Below are 25,956 nucleotides of genomic sequence, written 5' to 3'. Positions count from 1 at the left end.
GTTCCAGAAAAGAAATGCAAATGTAGGTGAGGTATGAATACCTATTGGTATCTGCTTACATGCCTGTCAGCCTTCAAGTCACTGTATTATGATTGTATCATTCTAGAATCACCTCAATTTTTAAAAATAATCTGTTTACTTCTGTGGATTATCGGTGTGTCTTATATTGACAGAAATATGTACCATTTTTTATGGAGGTCCATCAACATTTACTGAAATTGCAATACCTTGTGTCAGCACACTAAAGAAAATTCCCCTAGCTGTTTAAACTTTAATGGTCTGGGTTTTTTTCCTGTGAAAAATTAGCACTAAGGAGACAGCTCCCTTTTACAACCCTTCTTCCCCGCTCCTGTCCCCACATTCAGCAGAATGTTATATTGAAGCCAGGGAATGACTATCCCATTCTCTTTTAAGTCTGGCTACCAGTAGGTGAGTTTTACTCAAGTATCTAAATTTCTGGGGAACAGTTTACTTCATCACATATGTTGAAAGTTTTAGGTGTTTCTTTAAAATCCATCTGAACACATTGGTTAACCTTAAGTAGCTAGAGAAAGAACTTCCTGCCTGTCCAGTGCTTATAAATTTATGACGCATAACACTTCTGCAGAACAGTTTCCCTGATTTAGACTAGGTGTATATTGAAATTTATTAACTAAAAATAATTATATGCTTGTCAATGAACAGCTTTTTTTTTGAGAAAATAAAATCTATTACTTCACTTGCTCATTTTCATAAGTTACAGTTCTTCCTAATTTAAAAGAGCCCTCCTGACACTCAGCAAATAGCCATTCAGACACAAAATAAAGTGGAGAAATTGCCTCGTATTTGGTATGTTAAATTCAAGAAATTGTCCACTGTAATTAATAATCTCTAACCACATCTGCCACTAGTGGTGCAAACAGTAATTAGTTTAATACTATTTACGAAGTCTAGTGTGCTAATTATACTTGAATGTACAGCATACATTACTTTAGCAGAAAGTGGTGCTTCATCTTCTATGATGCATACAGAATATTTTTAGAATTGCTCTTACTCAAGGGATATCTTCTAATTGCTGCTTGCTGAGCATGACTAGAATCTATGAATATAAATGCCAGCACCCAGTGGAACTTGGTGCTTTTTTTAAAAAGTTGAAGCAAGACATGTTCGAGCTTCCAGATCAATATTTAAGTATAACAGTGGTTAGTAGGAAACTCTTTTACTGGAGAGAAATGTGTATCCTAGGCTGATCTCTGAAGCCTGGATTGCTCATTTAGACAAAATTGGTTACAAACAGCATTTTATGGAGGGGGAGGGGGGAAGGCCAAAACCTTCTTGAGAGGTTGTGTTTTTTTCCACTACAACTGTGACATTTCTTTAAAGTTTCTAATCAGAAATTAAATGCATTCTAAAAGTTTAATGAATTTAATAAAAGCAGAATCAGTAAGTTTTTCAGTTCAGTTCTAGTTTTAGTTTAGCTGCAGTGGAAATTATGTAAGTTAATAGGCATTTAAGAGCAACATTTCAGGTTCTTTTCCACTTTGAGAAGAAAAGAATTGCTTGTTCTGGGTTTTAGTTCATGTTTGATTTGCCTTTATATTTGTACCTTGAACAAAGAAAATAGAATAAATTGATTTTTTTGTGATCAAATTTCTGATTACCATCAACTTGAAGTCAGTTATTGAGGAGATTAATTTCTGAGGGGACTGACTGTATTCTATATTGCTAAGTGTGATAAAGCCAAGGGAAATTAATTGAAAGTGTTCAAATGAAAGACAGTAGTGAGCAGTAATTTCATTTTGCATGCTGTTGTGTGCATTTTTACAAGATATAAAGATTAACAACAAGTGTGACTCAGCAAGTTTTCACAAAACTAGATTTCCAGGTACACAAGTGTGATGATGAAGGCCATCAGGAAGAGTCTCTGTAGATTGGAGTCAAATATAAACCCCAGTTTCTTAAACTGACACAAGTCCAACTGCCTGTTTCCTCTACATACCTAAAATGGAAGATATTTATTAAATTCAGATAATAAATTTTATAACAATATGTATTTTCAAATTTGGTAAAGGTTTAGATATAATTAACTGGAAGAATTCTGTGCTGACTGTATAATTTGCATTTTTCTTTTTTTTCTGTATATTTATTTGCCTGAAAAAAGGATGTATGCTAATTCAGAGCACTTTGAGCAGTGATGTCGTTCATGATGTCAGGCAGTTCCTGTGGGAATCCTTTCTATACTCTAACTAGCTCCCAAAAATGATCTGTATACTGCACAGATGATCTTTTACCTGAAGCATGAAAGTTCTTTTCTGGTTGAGGTAAAAGTTGTCAGCAGTGGTTCTCCTCCTCAAGGTTTTAAAAATTATTTTTAAAAATCAGGCTAAGATAAAAGCACCCTGAACATGATGAGTTGCTTGATGAGAAGTCAAGGGAAAAGCAGTATGACATGGAAATCTGCTGGTTGACAATATAAAAGTTGTTATTTTCACCAAAGATGACAACACAAGGGTTAGAAACTTGTGCAAGTGCTTTTTTCTGTTCATCTTAGTCTTTTCTTGATTCAGCATCAGTGGTATTCTTCACCCACAGGCTGTTCTGATCTAACCACTGACACCTTAATTTTGTCAGTGTAGGGTATGACTATATGAACATATTGTACAGCATCTCTTCAATCACTTTCTCTTTTCGAGTAGATTAAAATTCTACACCCCATGTGGCTTTCTGTCCATTAAGCTAATCCACATGATGTGAGACTTTTTTGTGAAACCAGTTCTGTACTAATTGACATATTGAGTCAGTCAGTGCTGTCTCTTCCCAGAAGTAAGAAGGAGGGGGGCAAAAAAAAAAAGAGCTCAATGAAGATTCTGAAGTTCTGAAGACTTTTCAAAAAAAATTACAGAAATGTCATCCTTCTCCCCAGTTCATTGTAACATGCATTAGATTATTTTTTCTATTACATTCTGAGAGATTACAGGCAATATTAAAACATTGAGGAGCATGCTGCGCCTCCAGCGAATGCTTTAAGAAGTTTGAAGGCAGCATGATCTTAATTCCATGGTCACTTTCAGCAATAACCTTGTATGTGGAATTTTAATGAGAATAAATGTCAAGGTGATGTTGGATGTTGTGGGTCTTACATGTGACTGGAAAAAAAGGGGTTGGGAGCTGGTGGTCTTTGGTTTGGTATGTTCTGCTTTGAATAGTGGATAAGGAGAAGATATTTGTCAGTAGTTGTAAGTTAAACATATGCACACTGAAAAGAACCAGGTGCCTCTAGGGAAATCTCTGGAAGTAAAGTAATGGGCTTAGTCACTTGCGAGTTTGGATACGATAGCTGCATGGAATGGATAGCATAGTTTCTTTATGTAAGTTTAATTCCTGTGTCTGATTTTCACTTGAGAACAGCATGGTTCACAAATGCTACTGGACCGGGCTTTAAGCCTGCTTGCTTTTTCTGTTCACCCAGTGTAACACCAAATGTCAAGAATTTAGCATTAATAATGGGTTTGAAGAGCTCTGAAACTGAGTTTTAATCAAGGGAGAGATTTTTTATGTTGGTAATATTAGCCATATTAAGGTGAGTTTTGTGGCCTTGAGAAGAGGGTTAAGCTATCCATATAAACATAGCCTAAGGTGTAGGGGATAACAGATAAGTTTGGTTATATGCTAGTTCATTAATACATGATGGTTGGATGTATATGTTGAATAGTTGAATTCATCCTTGCTGACTAGCACAAGTGAATGGAAGTTTAGTTCTCCATCATTATTCTTAGGGGATACCTCCCACTAACTAGAGATTTAGTGTAGGGATCCTTCCACTGTGAGCCTTTGCAATGTTACAACTGCTTTTTAGTGGGTGCTTGTGGAGCTTGGACTTTGCTTGGTGAGGTTAAGTAAAGCTGAGGCAGTGTTTGTTTCTAACAAAGTAGGCACATATATTTAGGGTGCAGGCCTTGCGTCTGACATCTCCTGAACAGCGGAGACAAGCAGAGAAGGACTGAAATTACAGTTTTCTCTTTTAAGCCCCTCCTAGTAGCTGGTGCATACTTAACTACTCTGAAATTGTGGCTTGTCTCTTTTGATGGTTAAAATAATATACAGACTTTGCAGAAGAATTTCTGTAAAAAATGTGCCTTGTTTTCAGAAGATCTGGGTTTTGTAAGTAATAAAATACTGTAGAAAAGTGAGTACAGCTTTGTGCTCATACCTCACTAGTAGAGTTTTGCTTGCAGAAAACAGTGAACTTCATGGAGACAGATGTTCTGGTTTTGGATAGTACACTTGGATTTCCAAAATGTTTTTGACAAAGTCATGCACCAAAGACTCTTCAAATCTATCAGTGGCCCTTCCCTCTTGCCATCTGACAGATCAACTTCTAACTAGTTAAAATTTACTAAGTAGAGAGTAGAGATCAGTTTTCAAAAAATTTGGGTATATTAAGAATGGTGCCTTACAAAGATCCATGTTGCAACATGTGCTATTTATAACTTATCCAGAAAAGGGAATGAATAGGGAGGTGTCAGAACTGACTGATGACGCTAAATTATTCACAGTACTGAAAATTAAAACTGACAGAAGAGTTCGGAAGGTTTCAAGATACTGAGTGAAAGGACAATAAAATGACATGCAATTCAATACTGATAAATGTCAAGCGACACACATGGGGAAAATCGTTCCAACTATGCATATGCAGTGTCAGGGTCTAAACTACTTGTAACTGTTCTGGAGATCTCTTAGCATCATTTTTCTATGAAACTGATAGCTTTATACTCAGCAGTAATCAAAAAGACAACTAGATTATTAGAAATGACTGGTAAAAGATCAGACAAAAAAGCAGAAGACATCACCATGCCATAGTAAGTCTCTGGTGCCCTCAAGCCTTGAATCCTGAATGCAGTTGTGGTCATTCACTCTCAAAGGGAATGAAGCTTAACAAGAAAAAGTAAATCTCAATGATGCAAGGAGGGACTGAGTAGACAAGAACTTCAGCTTGGAAACAAAAGACTTGACAGTATAAAATTATGAATGGCATAGGAAAGATGAATTGGAAATAATTATTCATTGTTTTCATAAAATAAGAATAAGTGGGTATCAAGTTAGCAGGTTTAAAATAAACAAGGAAGTGCCTTTTCTTAAGGCATAATTGAAGTGTGGAGTTCAGTGCCATAGGTATTGCACATGCTAAAAGTATAAATATATTTAAGATAGGATTGGAAAAATAAATGGGAGAAAAGGCTAGTAAGCATTATTAAATGCAAAAATACAGATACACCATCAGTTTAGGAAATTTTTAAACTCAAGAGTTACTTTACTAGAAACTAGAGTTGTGCTTTATGCTTGGTCTATTTCTCTTCTCTTTCTACTCCTTTCCAATTGTCAGAAACAAGATTACCAGGTTTGAGCTACTTTTTTTTTTTTTTTTTGGTCCTGTACATATGTATTATAGCTGGGAGATGTGAAGGTAGTGTGTATGGAATTTTCTAGTATTTCATTGCTATTTTGGGTTAGCAACAACAGCACGGTTGTGGCAGCATAGCCTTTGAATGCCATCATTGCAGAATTGTACAATGGTGGCTTTGTGCAGTTAGGGATTTATTGTTAACTGGATATCAGGCTATTTAGAAGATGGTAGAAACCCAGATATAGCTATGAGCATATTTAAACTATCCAGTCTGTTTAGGCCTAAAGAAGAAGATTTTCCACTTTTTTTTGTAAACAATCTTAGGGATAAAGACTGAAACAAGAAAAATACCTGACCAGCTTCATGCATATGTGGAGATTTGATTCCATGTAGATGTCAGCAGTCATTTAAAAGAAGACAAAATGATTCCTTGTTTGAGTATTCTTCCAGTTGTTTCAATCCTTCTAGAAAATGCCAAAATGCTAATACCATGCATCTGTATACATAACTTACAGAAACTCGTGCAATTCACTGGTGAATTTATTAAAAATATTTCATTTACTATTACACTTCAGTTTATTTCACCTCAATAATTACTTGCTTAGTTCATAATCTTGTTTACAAATTTGTGTACACATTAGTAAAAAAATAGAGACCCAAATGGCATGGAGAAACGATGAGGGTTGCAGAGTTATCTCACTTAAGTATCTCATTTAAGGTTCACATACAATTTAATACTTGCTTCTCCCTTCAGCATGTGAATTCTGATATGCTCTTGCATCACAAAATCATTTTCCATAGGATTAGTGCTTCATTTAGTTGATCTCCCCACCACACCGAACTGACATGAGGCAAACAGCTACTATGGAGAATTCCATTCTAAACAGTTTGTTTGCCAAAACTGAGGTTTGTGTTAGAAAAAGATCAGAAAAAGCTACTACAATTATTTAAGACCTGAAGAACCTTCTTTACAATGACGGTTTAAAATATATCTGTCTTAGAAAAGACTTATGACTGGCTTAACTACATTTGCTAATGTGGAAAGACTACTGTTAATACTAGGTGAAAGTGAAAGATGATTTGAAGTTTTAGAAACTGAAGTTGCATCATACTGCTGTATACTGCCATCTTAATCAGTATCAGTCTGAGTCAATGCTGCTGCTGCTGAGTGATTCATAATATTCTGAGTCCCTATGTTGTTTCAGACAATTGAGAGCTGCTTTTTTTACCTCTCTTTCTGTCTCGCACCTTTAATTTACCACTTAAATGTGCCTCCTCATTTGAGAAGCGTTGCAGTAGGTTGAACTGGTTTTTTGGACTGCAAGACCTTAAGTACATACTTTTTTTTTTTTTTTTTTTTAATCCTACCTCACAGGTATGTTATAAATGATAAATTACGATTTGTAGAACAGTTTAGAAACCTGCACTAATGGAGTTGTTGGAATGCAATGTAGTTTTATTATTTATCTTATTGCATATTAACTGAAAAGACCATAAAATATATCAAAATTATGATGTGTTACAAAAGTCACCGCATGTATGATGTATAGCATCATCTATATAGGTATAAAGGCTATTTGTACTTGCAAGAGTAGTTTGACTTACATACCTCAAGCAGAGTTCCTTACCTCTTTTATTGAAAGTATGTAACAAAGGCATCTTTTGGTAGCTTTTTCAGAAGTGAAAAAAGCTAGACTAAATGAATCCCTTAATGGCAGAGATTCATTTAACAGAGACCACCAACTAACAACAAAATAGTTGCTAATTGTAGTTATTGCTGGCTAGAGGCTAACTTCATTTAGTGACCCCTTTTCATATATACTTTCAGCTTCTACAGATGTTTCTTAATAGTAGCTGCATAAACCTAGAGAAATCCTATCTTCTAGTATTAATCTCTAAAAGAAAACACATGGGGAATTATAATGTAGTCTTGTTACACCAAATCCTGTCCACAATGTAGTGAGAACCTACACAGTAATTTTATTTGTATAAATAAATCCAAGGACAAGCTGTGTATCCATGATGCATACTTAAAAATTGCAGGGCTGTCCCTCCATCCTCTCCCCAAAAATAAAACATGTCCTATCTAAATAAATTATATTTTACCAATGACTTAAGGCTTAGTAATTCATTCTCTTAGAGAGAATACTAATAATACAGTATTTTTGTAATATTAGATACATAAAACTGAGTTATAGCGTAGTTTGCCATAAGTTGATTTCAGATGGAACTAAGCTGACTAGTCCTGTGGCAGATTAATCTGTAACAATACAGTCATGGACAATGAAGAGCTGACTGGATTTTTTTTTTTTCATATTTCCAATCTTAAGTCTGTAAATTTAAATTTTAATGGAAGACTGTGTATTACCAGAATGAAAGAAGTTAAAATTTTATCAAGACTCTCAACTAAGGTTAAGGGTATTTCATTAGAGGTAGTACATCTTTCCTGATGTATTTTAGTTCTGTGCAGGTTTGTTTTAGAAGGATGTTTCCTCTGAACTCTATTTGATGATAGTTTATGGAATAAAACATCAGTATTAATAGATATTCTAATATTCTTTTTTTCTTACATCTGCACTAAATTCTGTGTTTTAAATTAAAATTCACTCTCAGTGAATTATACCGTTACTGTTGTTTTCTATAGATAAAAGTGTATTACTGTCTATATATTTATGACAGCTTACCAGAGACAAGTGAACTTAATGGCTTTATAAGTGTGATTATGGATGAATTTCTGTGATTATTCATCCCTTTGATTAAGGGCTCCAGCAGTGGAATAAACATAGATGATGGTGTATCTCTGTTCTGTTTTTTCCCCTGTGAATAATCTAAGCCAGATCTTTCTAATTCTCTGTTTTAGGTTGAAGACTGTATCCTCCCACCACTAGTTTCTTTGGTCCACAGTCAGAATGGTAAGTATATGGCCACATCAACTACAGTTTCCATGAATTCCACATTTTGTTTTAATTAGACTTCAGTGTGGTCACATTCTTGGCACCTTTATTTTCAAGTGGAATGGAGACTCTTCAGTTTGCGGTTGCTCTCAGAAACCACATCACTGCTTTTAAGCCACGAGGTCATGGCTGAGGAGAAAGGGGAGAACCTCGACTCAAACAGCAAGCTTCTGTCTCTCATTAGAGATTCATTGCTGCCTCAGTAAGTATAATATTGCTCCTGTAATGGGGAATAATTTGATCCTCAATCCATTTTGACAGCGTATTTGTTTTAACTACCCTTTTTATGTTTAAATGGCAAAACGAAAAGAGGCATAGCAATTGACTGCTGCCAGAGTTCTCTGCCCAACATCTCTCTCCTAGGTTTATTTAGTACTTTGTCACGTACAACACAAACACAACTTCTGTGTGATGCTCATTTCTGATACTGTGCCTCTGGCTGCTCTTGGAGTGAAACAAGTTTCCTCTAGCTTTCGGGCTGTGATTTAAATACTCCTCTTTGTTCTGCTAATAAAGTCAGAACATTCTAACAGCAGCATCTTTTTGTCTATTTTGGATGTTGTGCCCTCATGTAAGATGTTCTGAAATCATATGGAATGACATATAACTTTTTAAAAAGGAATAGTACAGGATGGATTAGTCCTCCATGATCCACCCGGGAGTTATTACCTCTGAATTGCTGTCCTTTCCTGCGGCCTCAAGCAGCAGAAAAACCCTGCAGGAGGGTAGACAAAACTACAGCCTGTGGGCCAGATGTGGCCTGGAACTTCATTTATATGGTGAATGGTCACATGAGGCCTGTTATTTCAAAATGACTTGCAGGTGAGCGTAAGGACAGCTCTCTGTGTTATGTACATGCATACTGTAAGCTGATAACATCTGTGAGTAGAGGGAAGGAAAGCAGGAACACAGGATGAGTACAGTAAAGATGTCGTCTTTTATCTTTCACATTATTCTAATAATGTTAGTGTATTTTAATGTGTGGTCCTCAAAAGTTAATAATTGTAAATACTTAGCTGCCCTAAGTGAGGAAATTGTTCCCCACCCCTACATTAAGTAAGTGGCAGAAGGGTGGAGGAATGGATGCTGGATTATGATCAGAAACAGTGCCTTCCCCAAAAATGAGACTGTCTCTTGCTAACTGACTAATGTTCTTACAGTTTGAGGACCAAAGTTCTGTCCATGCAAGATGTGTAATCTTTTCTCTGTGAGAGAGAACGGGAAGGAAATCTTAGAGCTCTATAGAGAAGCTTATTTTCCTTTATTCATAGTATTTTTTTCACTGGGAAATACAGAATTTATTATTATGTATTAAAATGGAAACTGAAAATATTATTTTAAAAATAGAGTACATGCATTATTAAAAGCTGTCAGATACCTTTCTTCAGATAGGGGAAGAGTCCTGGAGTCAAGCGAGGCCAAGTTCTGTTCTTGCTCTGAATCTTGCCCTTAGCAGGCATGCCCATCTTATAAAAAGTTTCTTGTTGAACTGGGAGGAGGGCGGGGAGTGTCATGCTAATTCCAAACTAGAAGGAAAACAGATGGTATACTCCTGTCTGCAAGCTAATTAGCTCAATTGAGTGGCAGGGCTTTTTGGTCTGAGACTGAATATGATCCTACTTTGGGGACTTCTGCTGTGCTATCTTTGCATGCATTTCATTGTAGATGTATAAAAAAACGGTCTTGCAGTAGCTCATATTCTTGATTCCAGGCTCTAAGTATTTTCTGAATCAGTTCCTTTATGTTACCATAGAGATGATGATACTTATATTTGAGAAGTAGTTTGAGATTATCTCAGGAAAATAATTCTTGAAGTTTATGATATTTGGAATATATCAGAACTTGGTATATACAAATTTTACTCTAGCTTAGGAGCATAGAAAAGCAGTATGTAAATCTTCCAGTGATTCAGAAAGAGTTAACTAGTGTCTACATATTTAATACATTACTTGAACCTGTGGTTTGAGCCAACCCCTAGTAAGTATGTTCACCTGTGGGGAGCAGGTAATCAATGCAAGAAGGCACAGAGGAAACAAAGTGGAGGAGGGTTTGAGGATTTTCTGCAGAAAAGAAAACTCAAACTTGAGTTTTTCAACAAAACTTGAAAGCCTCAAAACTCAGTTCGGAGAAGGCTCAAAAAGAAACTAAGAAAAGACCAAAGCAGCTGCTTTGGATGTCAAAAGAGACACAAAAGGTAAGTTTTGTTCAGCAATGTTCTAGGTATGGGTAGGAAATTATTGGTGGGAGGTAGGAATGATTCGTCATACACTCTCTACAGTTCTCAAAAGAAGCTTTATTTGAATGCAAAGAGGTCTGACCTAAATTGACAGAGAAGGGAGGTCTAATGTTCCATGTAACCTACTTGTGAAGATAACATAAAGCCCTGTCCCAAGAAGTAAAAGTTACTTGAAAGCTCTGAGACAGAAAGTGAAGAGACAACTAGCCTGTATTTGGAGGCTGAAGAGGTGTTTGCTGGTGTTTAGTCTTTCTGTTGCTGGACAAAGGATAGGACAGAGTGTGACTCAGCTGGAGGACAGTCAAAAGAGGAGAGGAGGGGTGCGATGGCTGTTTCTTCATGGGCAGTCTGTGTGAAGAAGTGGGTATTTCCACCACTTTTACTTCTGCTTTTTAAGAACTGAGAGCTGTTGAGTATGGAAGAGAGGGACATCTGGGTTTAACATGTGATGTTCTTTTTAAGGAAGGTTATAATGGTACTCATTTGTGTATATATTTCATTCCTATAAATATCTTCTACAAGTTAATTTGTTTAAATGTAAAACTGACCCAGAAAATAGAATTTTGGTCACTATGCATGACATATAAATGGTCCTCATTTTGATCAGCCAGCATGGGTTCATGAAAGGCAGGTCCTGCTTGACCAACCTGATCTCCTTTTATGACCTGGTGACCCGCCTGGTAGATGATGGAAAGGCTGTGGATGTCATTTACCTGGACTTTAGCAAAGCTTTTGACACCGTCTCCCACAATATTCTCCTTGGGAAGCTGGCAGCTCATGGCTTGGATGGGCGTAGTCTTCGCTGGGTAAAAAACTGTCTGGGTGGCCGAGCCCAGAGAGTAGTTGTAAATGGTGTTAAGTCCAGTTGGCAGCCGGTCACGAGTGGTGTTCCCCAGGGCTCTGTTTTGGGGCCAGCCTTGTTTAATATCTTTATCGATGATTTGGATGAGGGGATTGAGTGCACCCTCAGTAAGTTTGCAGACAACACCAAACTGGGTGGGAGTGTCGATCTGCTGGAGGGTAGGATGGCCCTGCAGAGAGGGCTGGACCGATGGGCCGAGGCCAACTGTATGAGGTTCAACAAGGCCAAGTGTCGGGTCCTGCACTTTGGTCACAACCACCCCATGCCATGCTACAGGCTTGAGGAAGAGTGGCTGGAAAGCTGCCTGGCTGAAAAGGACCTGGGGCTGTTGGTAGACAGCCAGCTGAACATGAGCCAGGAGTGTGCCCAGGTGGCCAAAGTGGCCAACAGCATCTTGGCCTGTATCAGGAATAGTGTGGCCAGCAGGAGCAGGGAGGTGATTGTGCCCCTGTACTCGGCACTGGTGAGGCCGCACCTGGAATACTGTGTCCAGTTTTGGGCCCCTCAATACAAGAAAGACATTGAGTTGCTGGAGCATGTTCAGAGAAGGGCAACGAAGCTGGTGAAGGGTCTGGAGCACAGGTCTTATGAGGAGCAGCTGAGGCAACTGGGGTTGTTTAGCCTGGAGAAGAGGAGGCTGAGGGGAGACCTTATTGCTCTCTACAACTACCTGAAAGGAGGTAGTAGTGAGGTGGGTGTTGGTCTCTTCTCCCAAGTAGCTAGCGATAGGACGAGAGGAAATGGGCTCAAGCTGCGCCAGGGGAGGTTTAGACTGGAAATTAGGAAAAATTTCTTTACGGAAAGGGTGGTCAAGCATTGGAACAGGCTGCCCAGAGAGGTGGTGGAGTCACCATCCCTGGAAGTGTTCAAAAAACAGGTAGATGTGGCACTTTGGGACATGGTTTAGTCTAGTCTACCCTTGATTGGCTTAGAGTAGACTTGGTAGTGTAGGTTAATGGTTGGCCTGGATGATCTTAAAGGTCTTTTCCAACCTAAACGATTCTATGATATAAATGGAGGAATGCAGTGGTTGCCACTTTGGTAATGCTAATTCCATTAAATATTTGTGCATTTGTACATCAGAAAGTTAACTTCCTCACAGGATTTTGATTGAATTGAATGAAATTGTGTCATTTAATTTCAGTTAACTGAAAGGTTACTTTCCTGAGCCTTTCATAAACAAAATGAAATTTTCAGCTATAGAAAATGAATACAAGGTGAATGCTTTCTGTTACATATCCAGGTTTTTTAATCATAAATTGAAACATCATCTCTTTTTCATTTAATTCTTAATATTCCTAATTATATATCATAATTTGAAATTTGAGCCAGAACCAGCAAAAGGAGAGGAATGTGTAAATAAATTTTTATTTCATTTGAAAGATTATGTAGCTTGTTCTTAGTAGACTGCCAAGCCAGTTCTGCAAGTACAAAGTCCAGGATACTTGAGATAATTTGTCAGTAAAATGTTTAGTCTTTTTTAAGAGCTTAAGAGAATCCATATCCCAAAATCTCGAGGTCCTCTTGTTACTGTTGCTTATGGAAAAGATTGACAAAATGACTCCTTGCAGTGTAGTGCTTTGAGTTTACAGAACCCTTATAAAATGTTCTCTAAAACTGTTGTTACTAAATTGGTTTGTGTTTTGAAGTGGCAGGGAAATCATTGGATGAACTCATTCATTTAATAAAGTATCTCAAACATGGAATATTTTAGAGAAGATTCATGTACTCATAGTTCCTAATGGCCTTTATGCAGGCAATGTGTCTATTAATTGGTAAGGCATTTGTTTTAGTAATCTACATTTTTCTCAGATGGTATTTGGTTTGATGGATCGCTGCACCTTCCCTTAGAAATATCCTTTACTAATGTTATCCTTTGGGAGGGGGGGAATAGATTTTCAAGTAAAAGGAAATAAAGTGCGACTGTTTTTTATTGAACTCTGAGGAGCTGGGATACTACTGTGCAGAATAGTAATAGTCTCTCTCAAAAGTAATACATAGAGGCTTAAAATTGTTTTAAGTGGATCTTTTCTAGGGAAGTGTGGAGGGTTGACCCTGGCTGGATGCCAAGTGCCCACCAAAGCCACTCTATCACTCCCCTTCTCAACTGGACAGGGGAGAGAAAGTATAACGAAAAAGCTCATGGGTCAAGATAAGGACAGGGAGATCACTCAGCAGTTACCATCACAGGCAAAACAGATTAAACTTGGGGAAAATCAGTTTAATTTATTGCTAATCAAAACTGAGTAGGGTAATGAGAAATAAACCCAAATCTTAAAACACCTTCCCCCCACCCCTCCCTTCTGACCGGGCTCAACTTCACTTACATTTTTCTCTACCTCCTCTGCCCAAGCGGTGCAGGGGGATGGGTAATGGGGGTTGCGGTCAGTTCATCACACGTTGTCTCTGCCACTACTTCCTCCTCAGGGGAGGACTCCTCACACCCTTCCCCTGCTCCAGCCTGGGGTCCCTCCCACAGGAGACAGTCCTCCATAAACTTCTCCAATGTGGGTGCTTCCCGCGGGCTGCAGTTCTTCATGAACTGCTCCAGCGTGGGTCCCTTCCACGGGGTGCAGTCCTTCAGGAGCAGACTGCTCCAGCATGGGTCCCCTGCAGGGTCACAAGTCCTGCCAGCAAACCTGCTCCAGCGTGGGCTTCTCTCTCCATGGGCCCACAGGTCCTGCCAGGAGCCTGCTCCAGTGCAGGCTTCCCACAGGGTCACAGCCTCCTTCGGGCACATCCACCTGCTCCAGCATGGGGTCCTCCCCGGGCTGCAGGTGGATGTCTGCTCCACCATGGACCTCCATGGGCTGCAGGGGCACAGCCTGCCTCACCATGGTCTGCACCATGGGCTGCAGGGGAATCTCTGCTCCAGTGCCTGGAGCACCTCCTCCCTCTCCTTCATCACTGACCTTGGTGTCTGCAGAGTCGTTCCTCTCACATGTTCTCGCTGCAGTTTGTGTCCCAGTGTTTTTTTTTCTTTTTGTTTCTCCTTCTTAAATATGTTATCACAGAGGTGCTACCGCTGTCGCTTGATTGGCTTGGCCTTGGCCAGCGGTGGGTCCGTTTTGGAGCTGGCTGTCATTGTCTCCGTCAGACATAGGGGAAGCTTCTAGCAGCTTCTCACAGAAGGCACCCCTGTAGTCCCCCCACTACCAAAACCTTGCCATGCAAACCCAATACAGGAAGGTATTAATGTGTCTATAATAAAACAAGTATCTTGCCAAGTGTCAGATTTTTAAGTTAGCATGGCTGTTTCATTCTTACTATTAGGAATTACCATTTTTGGAGACCTAAATCCATCCAGTGAGCAGATGACTTGTGGCACCCAAGTCATCTGATATCATTTTGCTTGCCTCAAAAGATTTAGTCATGGATTCTGCAAAAAACCACAAATGTTCCACTATGTTTGGTAGCAATATGTGTTGCTCTCATGTAGGGCTTCCAGGATGATTGTCTACTAATGCATTATAGTATTTTCTTCTTTTATGAAGAAAGGGACTTCTTAATCACCAGTGACAAGTAGTTTTCTTTCAGGAGCTGGAATCTGTTATTTGTAAAGGAGAGATTTTAATCACTGAAGACATGAAGCCAACACTGACTTCTAATCGGTTAATTGTGTAGATTCTCCAATGTGGTTTGCAACTCTATGGCAACACATTCAAGCTAATGCATAGTAGCCATGATACATTGCCCATAGGCTGTGTGCTTGTGTGGGAATGTTAGCCCCTGTGAAGGAGCTTCCACAGGCTACATCAAGAATGCACAGCTGGTGTGCTTCATCCTCCTTGTCTTAGAGTTGTCCAGATCAGAGACTTGGCTGGAAAGCACCACACCTCCTTCTAGATTTCCTTCCTGTGTAAATCAGAGTGCTGAGGTGTGGTGCTGGGGGAGAGGGGATCTTCATTCCAGTGAAGAGCTAGAACACAGTAGGGTACACACCAACACCCAGGTAGTTTGAAGTGAGCCAGATTCCTCAGTTCAGGCAGCACTAGGGATCTCAAAATGTTAAGTAAAATTCTTGGTGATTTGCTTGATTCCACCCCCTCTCCCCATCAGAACCCAAAAAGAAAAAACTGTAGTGTAAGCGTTTTGTTGCACAAAACATGCTAACCTACCACATTTTCCTACAAATCATCCTTTTATTTATACTTGATAAATTCTTCATCTTTTTTTTTATAAATGAAGAGATTTATGCTTCCAATTCTATTATTTCCACATGTTTAGAGTAGCATTATTTGTAATCAAAGGCAGTGGGTTTTTTTTTATGCTTACATCTTTCTCTCTTCCATCATTGCATCCTATTGCCCTCCAGATACATTTTGATTTAAACAAAATAAAAATAGCCCTGTTTGGGTGGGTTTTACTGGAATTTTAGCAACAGCAAGATCCATTTTGGTTTTCAGTAGCCTGTTTTTCCTTACCAAGATTTCCATGAAGTGATATTTGGAAATGTTTCATAGATGTTTTTCTTGCAGTTTTATCTTCACTGCCATAGCTCTCAATAAACATTGCTGTGAAGTATTTTTCTATTCTTCTGTTCCATATTACTTGGAGAATGGAAGTATGCTGTAGTTAAAGCAATATTTTTTGACATTTGAAATAAAGCATATATATCAATGCAAGTGTTCTATAAGTGAATGTCGTGGTTTAGCCGCAGCCAGCAACTAAGCACCATGCAGCTGCTCGCTCACTCCCCCTACCCTGATGGGATGGGGGAGAGAATTGGAGGAGTAAGAGTGAGAAACACTCCTGGGTTGAGATAAGAACAGTTTAATAACTGAAATAAAGTAAAATAGTAATGATAATAATAACAATATAACAATGATAATAACAACAATAATATACAAAGCAAGTGATGCACAATGCAATTGCTCACCACCCGCCGACCGATACCCAGACAGTTCCTGAGCAGCGATCGCTGCTCCCCGGCCAACCCCCCCCAGTTTATATACTGAGCATGATGTCATATGGTATGGAATAGCCCTTTGGTCAGTTTGGATCAACTATTCTGGCTGTGCCCCCTCCCAGCTTCTTGTGTACCTGGCAGAGCATGGGAAGCTGAAAAGTCCTTGACTAGTATAAGCAGTACTCAGCAACAACTAAAAACATCAGCATGTTATCAACATTCTTCTCCTACTAAATCCAAAACACAGCACTATGCCTGCTACTAGGAAGAAAATGAACTCTATCCCAGCCGAAACCAGGGCAGTGAAACATTTCATTTTCAGAATAATCACTATATAAACAAAATATAGAGCTTAATCATATATAAGTTGGTTGATGGTCTTCCTGAGGACCCAATAAATCTTCTGCCTAATATTTTGAGGCTTGGTTTCTACTTGCCTCTTGAAGATTAGATTTTTTTTTAAATAAATAAAAATATATAATATATATCAATAAATAAACCATATGCATAGAGAGAAAATGTTTTTTATAAATATGTATTTTAATATAATTTATATTTATAAAATGTGTAGATGTTTTATAAATATATTACATATTTTATAATTGTGTATCTCTCTCTAAAAGATAATGTGTTCTTTTATTAATGCTGCTTTTAAACTTATTCTGATGCTGGTTTTAAAATACTGTTTCTAATTAAGTCTTGTTTATTGCTTTGTACAGCTATTCCAAACAGTATTGTATTTCTATTGTGGTGATTATAAAATTTGGAAATGGGAAATGATGTATTTTTACTATCAACCTTTTAACACGCATCTCGACTTTTTTTTCCAATGTTGCTATCCCTTTTCCCCTTCCTTTTCAGGTATGAGCACATTCTGATGGCTCCAGACCCAGTACCAATGTATGCTCTGAAACTGTTGGTGGCCCTGACTGAACACTGCCCTGCTTCTGTGAGGTGATATAACTACACATTCTTGGTTGTTCTGGGTTCTTTCTGTCTCAATTCATTTTTTTTCCTATTAGGAATTAACGATAACTTAGATCTCACTGTCATACTACTTTGACTAGTACTTAGGAGATTTAGAAAATCCTTGGAGAGTATCTGTTATAGAGCACAATCTTATGTCTTTTGTGCCAATTTTATATGATCCTGGTTATTTTAATATGGATTTAGCCAATGAAATACTAGAGACAAAATCATAAGAATTTTAACATTAAAATTATAATTAAAAATTTTTTAAAAAAAATCAAAACTGTTGTCCAGCTAAGCATATTTGTACTAGGACAAAGGTGATTTGTTTGCAAAAGGTTTAGACCAGTGAATTCACTTTAAAGCTGTTCAGTTTTTCTGCAAAAATAGCTACCCTTTTAAGTTCCTACATACAGATTTAAATGTTGAGTATAGGTACACTCAGTATGTTTAAAAGTATCTTAATGTCTCTTTTTTCTGGTTCCAAACTTTTGGCTGTGATGGACAAAAAAAAAAAAAGTGGCATAGAACTTAAACTGCATTTGTTGGTAGTAATAAGGAAGCATCTTTCTCACATATGTGTGCACACATGCAGCTATTCCTCATCCCAGAGCTGCCCAGAAAATCAGGTTGTTCTGAACTCACCGTTGTGTGTTCGTGCTGTCTGATAGTGTTATGGCTAAGAAGTCACTGTGTACAATACTGTCTTGCTTTGAAATGAGCACAAGATTAAAAAAAAAAAATGTGACGAAGGGAATTTAATTTGTTTTCCCACTGTTTTTATTAGAAAAGATGAAAACATCCTGGTTTTAATCTTTTATGATGCTACTGTGAACGGTGCTTTAATATACTAAGTAGACTAAAAATGAACTAGGAAATAGTGGCTTGAGATTTTAAATGGTTTGAATACAGTAAATGTACTTAATTGTATTTTTATTGTGTAGAAGCTGTTTATGCTACTGCAGGGTTTTATGTATTATACAAATAAATAGTACAGCTTTCTATTTTTAGAATTAACCTACAGTTATTCTAATACTTGAAGAGTTATAAAAAATATTTCTGTAACTAGAATTCTGGATATTATAGCAGCACTTTTCCTCTGCCTAATGAATTCTCTTTGAGTAATCGTGTATACTTGCCCTTATGTTCCATATAGGTAGATTGTGGATACACACTCATCCTCATGGTCTTCTTACAGCAGACAGCAATTCTTTTCTTAATATTATTAGACAGCAGCTGTGGATATCCAATGAACTATTAATAATTTTAAATACCAGTTTATCCAGTCCTGTTATTTAAGGATGGGCTACTAGATTCCAGATACTAACACATCTGTAATTGTTCTGTTTCTCACATGTCTTACTGGCCCTCTTCTTTTACTTCCACTAAGTAATTTCTTTGGCTAGATTTCTGAAGGAGTGGAGTTTATGCAGTTCTCTTGGTCTGTCTTTTTCCTGATTCTTGGACTTCCCAATAACTTTAGCTGGAAGAAGCAGATGCATCAAAAGTGTGACAGAGGTGAATAGTATATTCATATTTGCACAAACTGCTAGTGAACAAAAAGGGAACCAGGTACATGCTATAGAGAACACTAGATCACAATTGGTTCTGTTTTGGTTTGATGGCTAATTAATCATACGCATGGAGCTCAGAATTAGTCAAGGCATAGGCTCTCTCTTGTCCCTTTCATTAGGCACATGGAAAGTATCTGGATTACGGTGATGGGAAGTAAATAAGTAACATTGACACAAATTCTTTGGGATTAAATTTGTTGTTTGTGGAAAAATTCTATTATATTTCAGTACTGATGACAGTGATGTGAGTCACTTTTCATTGAGTCTCTGTGGCTTCTCCATTTTATCTACAATGCCTGGGTTTCAAGGATGGATGCTTTTTCCTGTGACTTCAATCAAATAAAAATGGTGGTAGCAAAAAGATTGTAAAATGGCAAAATGTTAAATTAGTATTTACCTTATTGTTTACACGTCTTTCAAAAGTAGCTATTATTATTAACCTTATTTTGAAATAAAAGAGTGAATTGGGTGGAGGATGAGAGCTACTGTGTTTTATTTAGTTTGTTCTATATGATAGGTTGTTCTCAGACATGTTCACCTAATGCATTCTCTCTTCCTTGCTCTCTCTTTAATACCACCATTTTTCTTGTATCTCACACTTACCTTTCTTCTTCCCATCCTCTCAGTCTTTTCCTGTGTGCTTCCCGATAGAGGTGTCAGCATTTGAGCAGTTCTTAAGTTCTTATAGCACTTGAAAGGAGACAGATGCACTCCAATCTTTTGTTTAATTTTTTTCATAGCTGATACTGTAAATCAGCTAACTTGTGAGATCAGAGGAAAAACATTTCATCTTTTTACCATTTTTTTGACACTTCTGTTTTCTATAGTGGGTAGTTTGTTCTATATGGGAGAGGCACAGATATTAAAATATTATATTTTTAATGTATTATAAGGTTATGATAAAATACTACTAATGTATGATACATATTTTGAATGCCTTTAATATTTTGTAAGAATACAAAAAATACCTTGTAATCTTTGCCATTGCTCCACTGTTGGGGTTGTTTTTAACATTCTGTATTATGGGAGCTCTTCCACTCTGTTGCTGTTCAATTGAGCAGTGGAGCATTCTAGTGATAACACTTTAATGTGCTGCAGAATTAGATCTGTCACAAACATAAGTTCCAGCATGCGTATGATGGTTGCTGTAAAATAAACTTTAATGTGTTTCTATGAGCACATTAAGTATTTGGACATCTGATCATATGAGGATCCACAGGAAGAAAATCCAGTTGTAGAGAAGGATGAGTGTTTTCTTGTTTGTTTTCACCTTAGTGGGTTAGAGTATAAATAAGTCAGATTTTTCCCTTATATACCTGTTTTTACATTATGCAACAATTGCTGTCTGATACAAGCTCACTTAGAGTTCATTTACTAAGAAAACAGCAGATATTGGAAGGATGAGCTTTGAACAGAATTTGTCCATCAGTTGCCTATTTTATACTTGGCTCAAAGCTAATAGTCTGGCTTTAAGAATGTTAATAGTATTCTGCTGTGGCTCTCCTAAATACCTATTGCCTTGTTTTCTTCAAGAATTTTTAATGTTTTATAGTAAGAAAAACTGTGGACAGTAAAACCAGTGTGAGAACTAATAGCAGAGTTCCTCTTTAGCGTTTTGAGACTGATTTTTAAAAGAAATCACTGATTTTAAGGAAACATGTAGCTTCAGTTAATGATGAATGTCTGGACTACTGGAAACTTGCATGAGGGGTTTTTTTTTCCCTTTGTTAATTACTCTTGGTGGACTGTACTTGTGTAAGGAGTTGTTGGAGGAACTGAACTTCTTACAGTAGGACCAAATGACTGCAGCAGTGTGAGATCTGATTTAACTATGCAAAGTCTGTATTCAAAAAGAGCAATAGCATAAGATATCTCGTCGTTTGTGTGCTTATCAACTTCAGGTATAGGTTATATGTACAGATAGAAAGTCAGACATAACCTATTAGTTAAGGGTTGGGGTTTTTTTGGTTCCTGCTTTAAGTCTTGTACACTGTTTTGTTGTGGTCTGTAATGATCAGGTTACTAGATTTTTCTGGTAATAAGGAGTTAATATGAGTTTCTTAGTTTCTATTAATATGGTGTATCGATTAGCTTTTCTTAAATGTTTCGGCTATTGTAAGGTATATTATACTGTGCCTACTCCAGGAAACTTATACTGGGTCATGATTCTTAACTTGGCTCTTTGTCTTATAGATAAGGTTTTGCAATGTAGCTATATATTTTGCTGTGTGCCCTTTTATGCAGCTAATTGACTTACCTTTAGTCAGAAACTTATAGCATTTGATGACATTAATATATCTGAAAGCTAAATACTCAAAACTATGGAGTCTGATTTTTATGGGTTGCTAAAATAGATGTTTTTGGTTGCAAGTAAGGGAGACAGTAAAGGACATAGAGTGGAGGTGAGTGGAGTGTCAGATATTGCATCAGATAATAATCATGAGTGGGACACATTCCACTATTCTGTTGTTAAAGTCATTTCCTGAGGGAGAAAAATTATCTAAAAACTAATGGTGTGACCTTTCTTAGATTTATGGTGGATTGAAGGACAGGGGAGCAAATTAAGGAACCTTCCCCACCTCCTGTCCTTACTGTAAATTTCCCAGACAGACTTTAGGCACTGCTCTAGAAAAGGGGAAGAGGCAGCAGAAAAGAAAATAGGAAGGTGCTGAAGAGCAACAAAAAATCTGCTGCTTCTAGATGCCACAGATCTAGTACCTGTGAAGATGATAGATGGATAGACCTTGTACACCACAGCAGATTGTCTTAATTAATTCGAGTAACTCTTTATCACAATGTCTTTTGAATTATCTATGTATGGTCCAATTTTCAAACTTAATTTATGCTACTGTTCGTACCCATGCATTATCTATTAAAGACCATTAAGGCACATTCTGCAGTCAGTGTTAGTAATGGGTTGATCCTCTTATCATACATCATGATGTTCTACATTAGCATTTGTTTACATTTCAGTGTATCCTGCAATGGTCTATCTGATATCCATGCCCTTGATTTCAGAAAACAAACAGTAAACACCCCACCCCCACCCCCCCCCAAACTGTTTGGAGTTCACCGTGGTGTTTTTAATTGGTTTGTGTTGGTAGAATTGTGGTTCGGTTCACAAGCATTCGTTAGCATTGTGCGTAGATTATCTTTGAACCTGCTGTAGTTTCTTTGCCATTATACTAAAGGGCTAGCACTTCAGTGTTTGCCTTTCCTGGTGAATTGATTAATGCGGGCTTATACTAATTGCTTTAAAAACACTTTGTTCTCATCATTAGTCATTTTAGTTTTCTAGTTTAAGGTTGAAGTCCTCACTTTAAAAAGTAGATCTATTTGCGTCTAAATTGCTTCTCTGGTTTTATGTGTTTTCTTGTTTTCTGTAATGAATATGAATAAAGTAATATGGAGTAGTTCTGATAACAGGTAAGCCTACAGGGCCTAGTCCAACTGAACTGAACAGTAGAATTACATGTTAGAGGTATACAACATTAGTGAGAAAATCATAATGTAGATGGATTAGGAGAGATTGTCAGAGGATGATACAGTTTTATTAGAACTTCAGGGAATATTTATGTAGATTTTGAACGTGATCCTGATTACGCTAGTTTCGCATCTATGAAAATTGAGTTGTAAAAATCCTCAATTTCTTGTTAGAGAAATAATGCTAATATAAAACAGCAAAGAATTCATATGATCTTTGCTATTCCTATTACTTGGTATAATATTTGCATATACGCTGCTTTATTGAATAACACCAGGCAGGAAAACTTACCCAGCAACAGACTCTTGAAATGTTAAGTTTTGTGTCAGCTAATAACACTGTTGTCAAGTCGCACATAATTGTAATTCATATCAAAGGCGGTGATCAGAGTTCTTTATTGCAAGTGAGTTCTCATAGTCTAGTCATGCACTGACTGTAATACTAATCACCATTTTTAATGTAAAACACAATTCCTTAGTGTTAATTTTATAAAAGTTCCCCTTTAGCTATTAACCTTATACCTGTAATTTTGTTTCCTCTTTCGTGTTGCTGATGAATTGCTGAATGTCTAAGTTTTAAAAATGCGAGGCTGCTATTTGATATTACTAAGTCAATTATTGAAAAATGTCATTTTGTAAGGTTCACACATTTATTCTTTTCATGTAAAGCATTAAATAGAAGGAGAAGAAAATACCATTCATTCTTCGCTATTTTTACTTTCAATAGTGAATTTTTGCCATTGTGAATACAAATAGCAAATAAAAAATAAACAGGTAATGAGGAAGGGTCAGCTGGTTAGGGTACTACAGTTGGAGTTGCGGACTTGAGTGGATTCAGTTCTGCCACAAATCCTCTGTTCAGCACAAAGCAAATCTAAACCATCATCCAATCCATTGTCTTGTGTTCAACTGCAGGTGCTCAGAGAAGACTATAGGAAGAAGGCAAGCGAGTGGCAATACTTTCTGCAGGCTTTCTCAGCCCCCTCCAAGTTGTTTTTTCAGAAGCCATGTAAGAAGATGTGGTGTTCTGTAGTTAGTAGCTATTGATGAGTAATTTTCATTTCATTTACATGGGTTCAAAAAGATATTTGACAAGCAACTTTCAGCATTAGTAGTTATTTCATAGCATAATCACCTGCATATGAAGATTTATCATCTTTAGGCGTTTTCTTTGGAGTTCTTTGTTTACTCTGCCACTTGCCACTTAATTTGCCATCAAGTTCTTATAGTGAAAAAGAAGCACACACTACTTCATAAATTTCTGGCATATTGTGTCCTTTAGCTGTACCTTTTGCAATCTGAACAGTCCTACCTATTTTTTAAGAGCCTTTAGTAGGGGTCCTTATAAAATACATTTCTAAAGCTCAAGAATACTGTATCAACCAGCTCTCCTTTGTCCACATGCTGAGTGACTTCTTCAAAGATCTGTCATGGATTTGACATTTCGTCCCTTTAAAATGAATGTCTTGTTTCTTGCTCTATGCATGACCACCAGTTCTATTCTTCAGAATAGCTTCTACTCATTTGTTCAGCTTAGATTGTCTGTAATACACATTTTTTCACCCCCCCATCCAGCTTTTCTCAAAAGTTAGTATCTGATAACATCACGTTTTCTGTCTTTTAAATCTCTCCTATGAAAGCAGAGAGTTTTAAACAAGGTACACACTTTGATCTCACTTTGCCAAATGCTGAACTAAAAAAAATAGGTGACAAAGTCATTTTCTCCTTCTGTGGTCTAATAAACCTCTAATTCTTTTTCTCTTCAGTAGGACAGCTTCACAAAGAGAGGTTGGAGCGTAACCCTCTGTAGAGTGAGCATAGCCTACTGGACTAGCTAAATTTCCCTGAAGAGAGAAGGCTGGGGTTGAAGAAGAGGTTTGGAATCTGGGGGTGTCTCACATTTCAAAGGAAGACATTAGGTAACCATTAAAACAAAAGACAACAAAACCCCCAAACTACCCTTTTTAAAAAGAAATGAAATGAGTAATGTATGAGACTGCGAATCCTAAATGGGTATTGATTACTGAACCTGGAACATAGGAGCATTTTAAGCTTTTATATTGGCTAGATCAGCCAGATCCAGCTCAGTGTTCTGAATATTGCAAATCTGATTTTAGGCCCATATTCTCCACATATGTAAGGACAGATGCTTTTAGTTTTTATAACTGGAAATTCTAGGACCATGAGGATGCCTAAATCCTTATGCGGATCCAACTCAGAAATGCCACTATTCCCAAATGTTTTCTCAATGTTTTCTTACTCATGTTTTTTTTAAATAGATAAATAATGTATTTTAGGTAGTGTTTTGTATTTTTGGGTGTGTGGTTTTGGGGTTTTTTTTGTTGTTGTTTTTTTAAATGGAGGAAATATTCAGAGGACTGAAAGATAACCTTGTTATCATAACACTGAATGGTGGTTTTCTACCTGCTTACAGTTCTATTAAGTGAATATAGATAAGGTTCTTTCATAGCTATGTAGTTAATATTTATTAAAAATTATTTTTTTAAAAGCTTCTTTTTTACCTAGATTTTTTTCAGCTCAGGATGGATTTGCACTTGTGTCCTCTTTCTTTCAGTAACAGAAAATGGGTTTGGATTTTTAGCAAGTTCCAAAATATTTACCAGTCTCTTCCCTAGAGACTCTGCATAGAAAGAACAGTTAGAGGTAATCACACACGCAAGAACTGCAGTCTCTACACAGATTAAAATCTGAAACATTTGTCTTAATTTTCAATTCAGATTTTAGTCCCATAGTTGAATAAATGGCTTAAGTTCACTTTAATGGCTCTTTTCTCCTTTAGATATTCCTTAATTATTTTTAAAATATCTAAGAGATGCTTGATTATACGTGCTTCTGTGAAGAAAAGATCTTGCTTTGTGGAAGGCTTGCGAGCCTTCTGTTGTATCTCTCTTTCAAACTTCTGTCATTCTTCAGAGATTGTGACAGCCCTTTTGTTGTGTAGTAGAATGAAATTTTGTAGGGATTGAGAACACTTGAAATCAATGTTAGCTGACTGCCTGAAGAAGCAGTCTGTGGTGTGTGAACTGGGATCTCTGGTTTTATCTCACTTGCTCCCTTCCATTTGTTCCCCGTCAGCCATCTCTATCAATCCAAAGGTGGGATTTTTTTAATTTTAAATTCTGTAAGATTTTTTTTTTTTGGGGGGTGGGGGGGTATATATGTAGAAGGATTTCCAATGCTGTAGACTCTATTTAGAACAGGCCCCAAAACCATTTAATGTCCTTTATGTTGCTTCCTTTCTTCTTGCTGTGTCATGGTCTGCAGGAAATGTAAAAAGAGAGGAGTCTCAAATGAGTTAGATTAAAGGTGTAAGGCCTACTTTACCCTCCATATTTAGTGCATCGAAAACATAGGTCAGTAATTTAGCAGACGGGTGTGTTTATGTTTACACCTTACAGATCACCTTTCAAAGAACCATATGGGTTCAGAAGCTTTCATTAACATTACCTGACTAACAAAGTGTTGGAAGTCCGAGGGGCAAAATGAATGCTTTGCCGTCTTGGTAGTGCTCCAAGGTTACTGGTAGAGTGTTGATTATGTTGGTGAATGAAGTACTTTCTCACCC

The 25,956-nt window shown here is 37.3% G+C and overlaps 1 protein-coding gene across 1 annotated transcript in view; it reads left to right on the top strand.

The window, feature by feature from the left end:
• ULK4 (unc-51 like kinase 4) overlaps positions 1 to 25,956 on the top strand; it is a 254,519-nt gene that overhangs the window by 89,541 nt on the left and 139,022 nt on the right. The window contains 3 exon segments of the mRNA XM_075705440.1: positions 8,244 to 8,295; positions 8,395 to 8,539; positions 17,206 to 17,298. Coding sequence (XP_075561555.1) covers positions 8,244 to 8,295; positions 8,395 to 8,539; positions 17,206 to 17,298 — 290 coding nt within the window.

This window comes from Pelecanus crispus, chromosome 2, assembly GCF_030463565.1.
Source record: "Pelecanus crispus isolate bPelCri1 chromosome 2, bPelCri1.pri, whole genome shotgun sequence".
Classification (NCBI taxonomy): domain Eukaryota; kingdom Metazoa; phylum Chordata; class Aves; order Pelecaniformes; family Pelecanidae; genus Pelecanus; species Pelecanus crispus.
Note: the sequence above shows the minus strand (reverse complement) of the source record. Positions and strands in the feature narration are given on the sequence as shown.